Raw genomic sequence first — 13766 nt, forward strand, 5'->3', positions numbered from 1 at the left:
TTTGAGGAACTGCTCGACACCCTAATCGTGGGTGCGGCTATCTTATTATATAGAGGTACCAAGAGATACAGTACAAGTCATATACGGTTATATACAGACTAACAGGTTGCAGGGGAGTTCTTCCAATGGGTCGCTTACAGCCACCCCGCAATCCGTCCTGGACCATCGAGAAATGGTCAGTCTTCTCCTGCCACTGACCGGTGTTAAAGTTCACACGTAGCACCAATCATGTGCCTGTCTATAAACGACAATCAGGCTCAAGAAATTTCGCCTCTGATGTCGCTGTAAGCAGTTAACCATCACAGAAAATTCAACAGTCAGCAGGAGTTGGAATTCAACAGTCACAGAAAATTCAACACTCGGCACAAGGAATTACTCTCTTTTTTTGTGGTCGAGGTGGCACCAGGAGTTGGAATTACATATATATCACACATACATGGGGTGTGCTACACCAAGAAAAACATATATCCGACCCCCAAAAGGAAGAAGAAGAGCATACATCCATGGCTAAAGCATCCATGGACATGCTTCAACTCTCCTGCATCCAAATAACCATAGCCTTGCTCTTGTTCACTCAAGCCAAGAGCACCACAAAGGAGATATCTGCCCTGCATCCAGACGATGCGGTCCCCAGCTGTGTCGCCGGTGAGAGGTCTGCCCTTCTTGCCTTCAGGGCAGGCTTATCAGACCCTGGTAACCTCCTTTCGTCATGGAAGGGCGATGACTGCTGCCGATGGAAGGGTGTCTACTGCAGCAACAGAACCAGTCATGTTGTCAAGCTCGATCTCCAAGGCTCTGATGATTACAGGCAGGCGCTAGCAGGCAACATAAGCTCCTCCTTGCTTGGTTTACAACATCTACGCTATCTCGATCTCAGCGACAACGGGTTTGACAAGATACAAATACCGGAGTTCATGGGTTCTCTCCATCAGCTGAGATATCTCGACCTATCAAGCTCACAGTTCATTGGAAGGATACCACCGCAGCTGGGTAATCTCTCCAACTTACGGTACCTAAATCTTGAGTCCTACTCAGACACATATTCCACTGATATCAGCTGGTTGTCACGGTTAACTTCCCTTGAACACCTAGATATGTCTCAGGTGAACCTCAGTACAATTGTTCACTGGCTTCCGGTTGTGAACATGCTTCCAACTCTGAAAGCTCTCCGTCTTGTCGGTTGCCAACTTAGAAGTAGCCCTGATTCTATTCAGTTCTCAAATCTGACATCTCTTGAAACACTCAACCTTTCAGACAACGACTTCCATAGGAGTAGCACACCAAACTGGTTTTGGGATTTAACTAGCCTAAAATATCTAGATATCTCGTTTAATGGTTTCTATGGCCCGTTTCCGGACGAGATAGGTAATATGACCTCGATTGTGGAGCTTGATTTGTCAAAAAACAACCTTGTGGGCATGATATCATCCAACTTAAAGAACCTATGTAATTTGGAGGGATTGGTTTCTTTGGGGAACAATATCAACGGGAGTATAGCAGAGTTGTTCCATCGATTACCAAACTGTTCACAAAATAAACTAAAAGACTTGTTTCTACCGGAAAGCAATCTGACTGGAAGCCTACCGACTACACTACTAGAGCCCTTGAAAAACCTAAGCGTGCTGTATCTCAGTGATAACAAACTGACTGGTCATGTCCCGGTGTGGATAGGAGAGCTCACACAACTGACAGACTTGGGGCTTGACTCTAATAACCTGGACGGGGTTATACATGAAGGCCATTTATCACGTCTAGAGATGTTGGAGGAATTGAGATTATCAGACAACTCCATAGCCATCACGGTGAGCCCAACTTGGGTTCCTCCTTTCAGTCTAGTAATAATTGAACTTCGGTCCTGTCAGCTAGGGCCTAAATTCCCAATGTGGCTTAGATGGCAAAAACATGCAAGTAGTCTTGATATATCAAACACAAGCATAAATGACATGGTACCGGATTGGTTTTGGATAGCAGCTTCCTCGGTAGGCTCTCTGAACATTCGAAATAATCAGATTACAGGAGTGCTTCCATCAACAATGGAATTTATGAGAACAAGAGAAATGGATTTCAGTTCTAACCTGCTTGGTGGTCTAATACCTAAACTTCCCATCAATCTAACCGACCTGGATCTCAGTCGGAACAATCTAGTTGGGCCACTACCATTAGACTTTGGAGCTCCAGGGCTTGCAACACTTTTACTATATGACAACATGATATCTGGGGCCATTCCATCTTCTTTGTGCAAGTTGCAATCATTGCGCTTGTTAGATATATCAAAAAATAACCTCAAGGGATCAATTAGCGATTGCCTAGTCAATGAGTCCAGCACAAACATGACAGACCTGAGCATTGTTAATCTAAGCTTAAGAGACAACAACCTCTCGGGTGATTTTCCTTTGCTGCTGCAGAAATGTACACAGCTCATCTTTCTTGATCTCAGCAATAATCAGTTCTCTGGGACTTTACCAGGATGGATTGGGGAGAAGCTATCATCTTTGTCATTCTTACGACTGAGATCCAATATGTTTCATGGTCAAATTCCAGTCGAGCTTACGAAGCTTGTTGATCTTCAATATCTGGACCTTGCCTACAATAACTTATCAGGGAGCGTACCGAGATCTATTGTTAACTGTACAGGCATGACACAAAGAAGAGACAATGATGATCTTCGGGATGCATTCTCTGCTGGAGTATATTCGGCTGGCAATTACCTAGTTGACTATACCGAGAATTTAACAGTACTGACGAAAGGTCAAGAGAGATTATATACAGGAGAAATCATATATATGGTGAATCTTGATTTTTCTTGTAATAGTCTTATGGGAGAGATTCCCGAAGAAATCAGCGCTCTTGTAGCATTGAAGAGCCTAAACTTATCATGGAACAAATTCAATGGAAAAATCCCTGAGAATATCGGCGCCTTAATGCAGGTGGAGTCACTTGACCTATCGCACAATGATTTGTCCGGTGAAATCCCTTCAAGCTTATCGACTCTCACATCACTGAGTCGCTTGAACCTGTCCTACAACAATCTGAGAGGAAAGATACCGACAGGAAATCAACTGCAAACACTTGAGGACCCTGCATCTATTTATATCGGCAACCCGGGCCTTTGCGGTTCTCCTCTCTCATGGAATTGTTCACATCCCGAGCAAGTTCCAACTACCAGAGAGCGCAAGGGGGATGCAATGAGCGACATGGTTTCGTTTTCCCTCGCCACCGGGTCTGGATATGTGATGGGTCTGTGGGTGGTCTTTTGCACCTTCTTGTTCAAGAGGAGATGGAGAGCTGCTTGGTACTCGCTGTGCGACAATTTGTATGACCATGTTTATGTGCAAGTGGCTGTTACCTGGGCTTCCTTTAGAGGTAGAATTAATGGGTAGAAGCTGAGATGAGATCACCAGCACTGGCTCTTTGTTTGCTCTCATGTACTTTAATAAACGCTTTGGAGATTTTTCATGAATGTACCAATGGATGTTCGAGTATTGTACTAGACCTAGTCAGGATATGTATGTATTCAAGGTGCATGCCATCGATTGAGATTGGTATGCTGTTTTTTGTGTTGTACTAGAACCAGCATTGCTTGTTGGCTTGCTCTAGACATGTAATTTGATATACTCTGGAGATTTATCATGAGAGGTGTGCTCCGGTACAACCCCCTCCCCCACAAAACGTATAAAGGAGAATGTATACCCACCTTGTATTATACAGTATAGGCCGTCATACGTATACTATATGAGGTGGATATACGTACGGCGGCCTATAATGTACAATACGAGGTGGATATACATTCTCCTTTATACGTTTTGTGGGGAGGGGGTTGTACCGAAGCAAAAGTGTTATCATGAATGTATCAATCTATATTACCGTGTATGTACTGGAACAAGTCACGCACACGTGTGTATTCTAGGTGCATTGTACTCGAACTAATCATGCACATGTATGAATTCTAGGTTCGTCCATCGACTGGCGGAGTGGGGTGGTCTCTGTTTTTGTTTGTTATTCCTGCATATAGTCGTTGGATGCTTTTGTACCCATGTCCGAGTATCTGATTTACAGATGACATATTGTTCGCTTCAATACCACTTCAAAGCTTCAGCTCTCTTGGATTATTTGGTTGAGCCTGACCATTGTCGAATTGTCAAACTGTATCCCCCCTGTGGTAATGACCGTGTTAGTTGTCTGCCTCTGCTTTATAGTACCATCCTCTTGAACAAGAAGGTGCATCACATATCTAGAACCATAAGTGAGTGATGATCATGTACAGATATGTGATGGGTCTCCGGTTTCCGCAAAAAGGTGCATCACAATTCCTTGGTTTCTGTAGGAGTGAGTAATAATCATGTACGGATCAACGCCGATGCTCTGTGTAATACCTGCAAACAATTTATATGTGTTCCATATACTCTAAAGAAGTGCACATACTCCTATACAAATGCGTTTGAGGCACGTTCCAAACAACGTGTCTTGCTATCTGAAGGCATAATGTTAAAGGCTATACGAACTGTCTGTCATAGAATTATCGCAAGTGGACATTGGAGAAAAAGATGTTTAATGTTTTCCTCATTATCACAGAAGCTACATCGTGTATCCCCCCTCCCTCAATTGCGTTTAGCCAGATTACTCTTAGTGAGAATCACCTTCTTGTGCACAAACCACATGAAGACTTTGATTTTAAGGATACTTTTCGGTTGTTAGTGCTTTTTTTAATAATTTATGATTCTTTTTCAATGTGCTTTTACCCCATGGTAAATACTGATACCTCGGGCAAAACTCAGACGGTAAAGATAAGGAGGGTGAAACCGGTGATAGAAGCTGATTCTGATTTTGTTCTGGCCTGGAAGATGTTTGATTCTTCAAGAACAATACTTGTGAAGAACCTAGAAAAATACTATGGAGAGAAAATGGAAGTCATTTTTTGCTCCTGCTGAGGTCTTCATGGAAAGAGGTGGTCTCTATTTTGTTTGTTACTCCTGCATAGAACCATCTACATATAAAATGTGTGGTATTAACCAAAGATAATTTAATTAAGCGTAGTTGAAGAGGTAGATCCAATTGTTGTTATTGTGATCAACATGAAACTATCAGACACTTGTTTTTGGACTGCCCCCTCGCAAAACTACTTTGGCGCACTATCCATATAGCCTTTAACGTGATCCCACCTACGTGCATCAATTCAATGTTTACAACGTGGCTCAATGGAGTGGACGTTAAACTATCTAGACTTATTAGAATAGGGATATGTGCTCTTTTGTGGGCTATATGGAATACCAGAAACGACATAATATTTAATGGTAAGAAATTCAACAATTTTTTGCAGGTCATATTCCGAGCAACGTCCTGGATCCGTACGTGGTCATCACTCAGTCTTGCAGACAACAGGGAGGTTATGGCTACTGGGTGCAACCGGTGGGAGATGGTCGCACGTGTTATCTTCAACCGGTTTGGATGGCGTGCTAGTAATAGACTAGGTGTATAGGCATCGTAGTCTGCTATTAGTTACGCCGGATGTGCGTGTTTCTTAAGAGTTTGTTTAGTTTCAGATCCATCTTATTTTTCAGCCTTCAGGCCTATCTCGAACTATTTTGTTACTTTGGATTTTTAATAATATGGCTGCATGCATCGATTGATGCAGAGGCCGGGGGCTCGTTTCCTCCTTTTCAAAAAAAAAATCTGATGTTTTTTATACTCATACTCACGTCCATTATCTCATTTACAGATGACATAGATTGATCGCTTCATTACTACTTCAAAGCTTCAGTGCTCTTGGATTATTTGGTTGAGCCTGATCATTGTCGGATTGTCGAACTGTAACCCCCCCTATGGTAATGACCGTGTTATATTTCTGCCCAAGTGCTGTTGTGCATCCTTCTGTGTGTGTGTTTATTGGATTTTGGGGTACATTTCAGCCACGTAAGCTGACGATCTAAGTGTCATGTTTATTTTATTAACATGTATTGCTTCAGTTAATTTGAGTTGCCCCACATCTAGCACAGGTTCCTTCACTTGCATAAGTGGCTAAGTACACATGTTATTGCATATGTGTCACCGGAGGTAAACCAGACGCCGCCCCAGGGGATCCACCTCCTCCTCCCTCCCTTCCCTCGTCACCAGGCGCGGCCAAGCCAAGCCCAGTCGGCACCAGCGACGGCAGGGTGGTCTCGTCTCCTCGCGTAGGGCCTTTGGCATGGGCCGATGCAAACGGACCTGGATGCAACGCTGGCGGCAAGCGCAACAACGTGGTCACACGCCGGAGCTTGTCGACGACAACAGCATGACGAGGTGTGCCAAGTGTCGAGGTGGTGTACCGATAGGCGGTCGGAGTCGTCGGACAGCAGACGGGGCGATCTAGCTGCTCAAGCGAGGCGTGATGAGGGCGGCGGTGTCACAGGCGGCCGGCTCCGCCGTGGTCGTCGGCTGGTGGAGTTAGCAGCACGACAGTGGTGGTTTGGCCCTAGCACTCTTCTTTCGCCAAGTCGTCTTTCTATCGGATGTCGGCATTCTTGTATCTGACCGCTCACGAGTTTTGATCTTCATGTCGGAGATCTATTGGATTATTGTATGTTGCCCCTGGATATCTAGATTGGAAAGGTTTCAATCATGGGCACTCATATTATCAACCAGCACGGCATCAAGAGGGTGCTACGCGAAGCTTTGTTTGTGTCATGAGACATGTCCAAGTCAAGATTTCTAAGGCATAGATGGAGGTCATGAAGCTTTGGTGAAAGGATGTATTGAATGCGGAGAAAACTATGTGCGAGGTGTTTGGTTACTTGCATCATCTTCCTCGGCAAGCAGGGGTGACAACACTCGAGGACTGCTTTTTTTGGTGTTTCTCAAGTACCAAGTATCAATTCTGAGGGTAAAAGCCTAAGGTTGACTTTATTGGTTGTACTTGACAATAACCTTGATGAATGTTGAAGACATTGTTTTTCAATGATTTCAAACTTTTCTGAGACGAAAATCTAAGATCTTCGACCAAACAACGACAATGCTTATGCATTATATTCCTTATTCAAGGCATAGTTTTGAAGAACTTTTTCGTAATTTGGATATTGTTTTTGGGGTCGTTAGAGTGTTGCTGATGCTAGTAATTGATGACTGGGACAGTCTTATTTCTTCTGTTTTTTCAGCTGTGTACTCCCCCTTTCTAAATATAAGTTTTTTTAAAGATTTTATTAAAAAACTAAATGCGAATGTATATATACATATTTTAAAATATAGATTCATTCATTTTGATTTGTATGTGGTCTCTTAGCAAAAATTTTAAAAGATTAATTATATTTAGGAACGGAGGGAGGGAGTATATCTTTGATGTGTTTGGAATAGAAAGGCCAGTTGTAATCGATATTAATGCATTTTCTATGTAAAACAAAAAGAGACAGCACGGGTAGATCTGCTCACTCCGACATGCCCGCCGACCTGCGCCGGCAGAGTAGCCGAGGCGGCGGGGCAGCCGCTGGGAAGCAGGAAGGAGGCGTGTCACGGAGAGTTCTTCCGGCGGATCCGCTCGACGGCGTCTCCGTCGTCGTCGTCGCCGGCACCGCCAGCCTCCAGATCGCAAGGTCGCCCCCTTCCACATTCCCCTGCCCCAGCTGTAGCCTTCCTTCTTGTCCTGTAAGTATTCTCCGTCTCGAATATTTGGATTTGTTTCTTTCAGATCAATCTTGATTTTGGCCCTAGATGGGTGATGGTGGGATCTCTCTTACCAACGGAACTCACCACTTGTCCTGTAAGTATTCTTAGAATATTTACATTTCGGATTACATATATATTCTAATTTTCATTCCCAATAATTCATAGTCCATGACAGTAATACCTGGACCCTCAAGCCAAGTAGTCGTGGAAAAACTGCACTTGGCTCCAGTACCATCTAGCGACTTCCATTAAATTTAAGCCAAGTAGTTGTGGAAAATCTGCACTTGGCTTCACACCGTTGTCAATTGATGCTCCAGTACCATCCAGCGATTTCCAATTAAATTCCAAAGACCCAAAGTCTATGATAGTACTATATATGTGGACCCTCAAGCCGACTAGTTGTGGAAAAACTGCGCTCAGCGCCTTCCATGAAATTCCTCATTGGTCTCCTATCTCAACTCTCAAGAAGAACATATATACCTGAATCGGGAGAAAAGAAGACCACATGTTCACATGGCAAAATCTCCAATGGACACACTTCACTTCTCCTGCATCCAAATAGCCATAGCCTTGCTCTTGTTCACTCAAGCCAAGAGCACCACGGAGGACACATTATCTGCCCTGCATCCAAACGATGCGGTCGCCAGCTGTGTTGCCGGTGAGAGGTCTGCCCTTCTTGCCTTCAGGGCAGGCCTATCAGACCCTGCCAACCTCCTTTCGTCTTGGAAGGGTGACGACTGCTGCCGGTGGAAGGGCGTCTACTGCAGCAACAGAACCGGCCATGTTGTCAAGCTCGATCTCCGAGGCCCTGATTTTGTGGAGGTGCTAGGAGGCAACATAAGAAGTTATGGGGAGAAAAGGGAGGTGCTAGCAGGTAACATAAGCTCCTCGTTGCTTCGTTTACAACACCTACGGTATCTCGACCTCAGCTACAACGGGTTTGATGAGATGCAAATACCGGAGTTCATGGGTTCTCTCCATCAGCTGAGATATCTCGACCTATCAAGCTCACAGTTCATTGGAAGGATACCACCGCAGCTGGGTAATCTCTCCAACTTACGGTACCTAAATCTTGACTCCTACTCAGACACATATTCCACTGATATCACCTGGTTATCCCAGTTAACTTCGGTTGAGCACCTGGATATGACTGGGGTGAACCTCAGTGCAATTGTTCACTGGCTTCCGGTTGTGAACATGCTTCCAACTCTGAAAGTTCTCCGTCTTGTCAATTGCCAACTTAGAAGTAGCCCTGATTCTATTCAGTTCTCAAATTTGACATCTCTTGAAACACTCGACCTTGCGGGCAACAACTTCCATAAGCGTAGCATCCCTAACTGGTTTTGGGATCTAACTGGCCTAAAAAATCTATATATCTCGTCTAGTGGTTTCTATGGCCCGTTTCCGGACGAGATAGGTAATATGACCTCGATTGTGGAGCTTCGGTTACAAGCTAACAACCTTGTGGGCATGATACCATCCAACTTAAAGAACCTATGTAATTTGGATACATTAGATTTTTCTCTGAACAATATAAACGGGAGTATAGCAGAGTTATTCCATCGATTACCAAACTGTTCACAGAATAAACTAAAAGACTTGGTTCTACTGGATAGCAATCTGACTGGAAGCCTGCCGACTACAATAGTAGAGCCCTTGAGAAACTTGAGATGGCTGGTTCTTGCTGAGAACAAACTCACTGGTCATGTCCCGGTGTGGATAGGAGATCTCAAACAGCTAACGATGTTGGACCTTAGCTCTAATAACCTGGACGGTGTCATGCATGAAGGCCATTTATCACGTCTAGCTATGTTAGAGAAATTGATATTGTCAGACAACTCCATTGCCATCACAGTGAGTCCAACTTGGGTTCCTCCTTTCAGCCTAAATTGGATTGAACTTCAGTCCTGTCAGCTAGGGCCTAAATTCCCAATGTGGCTTAAATGGCAAACACCCGTGGTGAGTCTTGATATATCATACGCAAGCATAAATGACATGGTACCAGGTTGGTTTTGGATAGCAACTTCCTCACTAGAGTATCTGAATATTCGAAATAATCAAATTACAGGAGTGCTCCCATCAACAATGGAATTTATGAGAGCAAAGGTAATGGATTTCAGTTCTAACCAGCTTGGTGGTCCAATACCTAAACTTCCCATCAATCTAACCGACCTGGATCTCAGTTGGAACAATCTAGTTGGGCCACTACCATTAGACTTTGGAGCTCCAGGGCTTGAAACACTTTTTCTATATGACAACATGATCTCTGGGGCCATTCCATCTTCTTTGTGCAAGTTGCGATTATTGCGGAAGTTAAATCTATCAAGAAATAACCTCAATGGATCAATTACTGATTGCCTAGTCGACAAGTCCAGCACAAATATGCCAGATCTGAGCATTGTTAATCTAAGCTTAAGAGACAACAACCTCTCGGGTGATTTTCCTTTGCTTTTGCGAAAATGCCCACAACTCATCTTTCTTGATCTCGGACACAATCAATTTTCTGGGGCTTTACCACCATGGATTGGGGAGAAGCTGTCATCTTTGTCTTTCTTAGGACTGAGATCCAATATGTTTCGTGGTCACATTCCTGTCGAGCTTACGAAGCTTGTTGATCTTCAGAATTTGGACCTTGCCTACAATAATATATCAGGGATCATACCGACATCTATTGTTAATTGGACAGGCATGACACGAACAAGCAATAACGTTTTTGATCTTGAGAATGCATTAGCTACTCAAAGAGGAAGTATTGCATATCAAGAAATTGACTATACTGAGAATTTCACGATACTCACGAAAGGTCAAGAGAGATTTTATACACGAGAGATCATATACATGTTCAATCTTGATTTATCTTGTAATAGTCTTACTGGAGAGATTCCTGAAGAAATCGGCAATCTTGTGGAACTGAAGAACCTGAACCTATCATGGAACAAATTCGATGGAAAAATCCCTGACAATGTTGGTGCCTTAATTCAAGTGGAGTCACTCGACCTATCACACAATGATTTGTCTGGTGAAATACCTCCAAGCTTATCGGCTCTCATGTCACTCAGTCGCTTGAACCTGTCCTACAACAATCTGAGAGGAAAGATACCAACAGGAAATCAACTGCAAACACTCGAAGACCCGGCATCTATTTATATCGGCAATCCGGGCCTCTGCGGTCCTCCTCTCTCGTGGAATTGTTCACAGGCCAAGCTAGCTATTCGAGAGCACCAGGGAGATGCAAGCGGCAACATGGTTTCATTTTTCCTTGCCTCGGGTTCTGGATATATGATGGGTCTCTGGGTGGTCTTGTGCACCTTCTTGTTCAAGAGGAGATGGAGAACTGCTTGGTACTCGTTCTGCGACAGCTTGTATGATTGGGCTTATGTGCAAGTGGCTGTTACCTCGGCTTCCTTGAGAGGTAAAATTAATGGGTAGAAGGAGATGAGATGACCAGCACAGGTTATTGGTTTGCTCTCATATAATTCAGTAAATGCTTTTGAGATTTATCATGAATGTATAAGTCAATGTTTAGGTATTGTACTAGACTACTAGTACTAGTCAGGATATGTATTCAAGGTGCATTCCATGGACTGAGATTGGTATGCTGTTTTTCGTATTGTATTGTACTAGACATGTAATTTGACATACTCTGGAGATTTATCATGAATGTATCAATTGATATTCCAGTGTATTGTACTGGAACAAGTCACACACATGTATGTATTCAAAGGTGCATTGTATTGGAACTAGTCATGCACACCTATGAATTCTAGGTGCGTGCCATCAACTGAGGTTTGTGTATATGATGTGATTTCTATGTGTCTTCTGTTGTTGGCGCTTTTCTTTTTTATATTAATTCCACAGTAAACATTGATACCCCGGGCATAACTCAAATGGCAAAGATATGGAGGGTGAAACCGGTGATGGCAAGAATGATGATGATTTTGTTCTTGCCTAGAAGATGCTCAATTCTGATTTTGAGAAGAACCCAGGCAGTACTATGGTCTCTGTTTTTGCACAGAACCGTTCGATGTATTTTTACAGATGACGTAGACTGCTCACTTGACTACAACTTCAAAGCTTCATCTCTGTTGGATTATTTGGTTCAGTCTGACCATTGTCAAACTGTCGAACTGTGTCAGTTGTCTGCCTCTGCTTTATAGTAACATATTTGTAACCCACATCAGATTGGAACTGAGAGGGCGACAGGGCGACTGATGGCCCCGGCCGCCGCCGCCGCTAGCCCCCGGCCTGGAGGTCACAGGCGGGTGGGTGGCCGGTTTTGGGTGCTTACAGACGACGATGAGGATGATGACGACGATCTCAATCAGCCGGAGGTGAGTTCGCCGACGCCGTCAGACCTAATTTGGGAATCTATACAGGTTGGATATTCAGAAAAGCATGTGGCAAACTGCATCAACGAGGTTGTCCCTCCCAACGACAGCGCCTGGGATGGACTAGGCGACGACAGGGTGGAGGTCCTCCGCCGCATCGTTCACCGGGCAAACATCGGCATCTGCGGTGCGGCCATGGAAGGGTACATTACCGAAGGTGCAATTGCCAGTGCTTACTCTAGCAGACTTCCTCAACACGTGGAAGAAGGTACCGATCCGACGAAAAAACAACCGACCGGCGGGGCCGTCGTGACCGACGACGGCAGCTCCGGCCGATCGGGATCCAAGGATCCGTGAGGTGCGGGAGGCTCGTTTGAACGCTCTGCTGGGTCGTGATGGGTCGGTTTCTAGCATTGGGCCCGTCACAGCTGGGTACACGGCCCAGTTGTGCACGAACGTGAGCCCGAACGCACGCTCTAAGGTGTCGTCTGACCATGAGAGTCCGGCGGTAACAGAAAAAGAAACGATCGCTATCGATAACAAAGCCTCGATCGCTAGGGCTGGAGGCGGCTTGCGATCGAATAATGGCTTCCCGTCGCCATCAGGGAGAGCGCGACGCGTTCTGGCGCTGCGGGCTCCGTCGTCGGCGACTCCTCCGTCCTTGCCGGTGATGGCTGCGCAGGACAATGTTTTGGCCCACAAATGTAAAATATATTGTTATATTCATTATTGGTTTCCTACATGTTTTGGCCCACAAATCAATTATATTCAAAATATAGCACAAAAGGACAATGCTTTGGAAACCTATGACATCTACCAAGGTCATCCTCACACATGAATTAAACAGATATCAGAATAGGAGAATGTTGGAATTAAGGTCTAATGTAGGCCCTGTTTGGAACCATAATAGATTATAATAATCTGGATTATGAACATATATTATATAATCTGGTTTATAAAAATAATCCAGGTGGGCATGTTTGGAGGCCAGATTATATAAACTGTAAACCAGCTTTTAAATTGTACAATGACATGTTTGCCCTCAGTTTACAAGGAAAAATAGGAAAGTGACGGTGGCACTGCGTAATTCACTTGAAGTTTACAAGGATAACACGTCATTTGTAATCCATAATCTCATTTTAGCTGGGGTAGAGGAGATTATGAGATTATAATAATCTGGTCATCTAGTTTATAAAATCTATAATATAAACTGTCCTGTTTGGAAATACAATAGATTATAAAAACCAGATTATATAATCTGGGTGGTTCCAAACAGGGCCGTAATAACGCAAAGAAACAAAAATGCATGTGCACACTTCATGTTCGCTTTCCTCCAAAACTTCTCTGAAATGTCGCATTATATATATTGAAATTTTTGAAAGATGTAAGATGGCAATTGTTCTGTTCCCAATGGTGTCGTGGAATTTCTTCTATAAAAATCTTCTCTTGTGTACCCTACATTTCAATGTTCCAAAAGTTAGATTGACCAATGATTAATTGAATTTTTGCATGTGGCTTGACATGTAAAAATATTATTTTTTATGGTATGCTCTCCCATTTCTCCTCTGCAATTTTTCCCCATCCATCCTTTTCTATCTTCCTTTCAATCATTTTCTGTGAAAATGTTTAGGAACGATATGCGACAAAAGAAAATAGACACACGACGAAGACGGAAAAAAAAGGAAATCTTCTGAAACGTCGGTCTCGGGCTGTCATAGCTAGGCCCAAACCACCGCTGCCATGCTGCTAACTATATATACAGTTCCATGGTTCAATTTTATTCCCTATTACAGGTATGGCTTG

The 13766-nt window shown here is 43.8% G+C and overlaps 2 protein-coding genes across 2 annotated transcripts; both read left to right on the top strand.

The window, feature by feature from the left end:
- The first annotated feature begins 428 nt into the window (after window positions 1–428).
- Window positions 429–3464, top strand: LOC123402267 (receptor-like protein EIX2). The gene is made up of 2 exons (XM_045096168.1): window positions 429–990; window positions 2467–3464. Exons 1-2 carry the CDS (start codon window positions 504–506, stop codon window positions 3378–3380), a joined length of 1401 nt encoding a protein of 466 aa, XP_044952103.1. The 5' UTR covers window positions 429–503; the 3' UTR covers window positions 3381–3464.
- A 4414-nt stretch (window positions 3465–7878) lies between these two features.
- On the top strand, window positions 7879–11440 carry LOC123402263 (receptor-like protein EIX2). Its single transcript, XM_045096163.1, has one exon. The coding sequence runs from the start codon at window positions 8149–8151 to the stop codon at window positions 11062–11064; it is 2916 nt and encodes a 971-aa protein (XP_044952098.1). The 5' UTR covers window positions 7879–8148; the 3' UTR covers window positions 11065–11440.
- Window positions 11441–13766: the final 2326 nt, after the last annotated feature.

The sequence above is a fragment of the Hordeum vulgare genome, chromosome 6H (assembly GCF_904849725.1).
Source record: "Hordeum vulgare subsp. vulgare chromosome 6H, MorexV3_pseudomolecules_assembly, whole genome shotgun sequence".
NCBI classification, from domain to species: Eukaryota; Viridiplantae; Streptophyta; class Magnoliopsida; order Poales; family Poaceae; genus Hordeum; species Hordeum vulgare.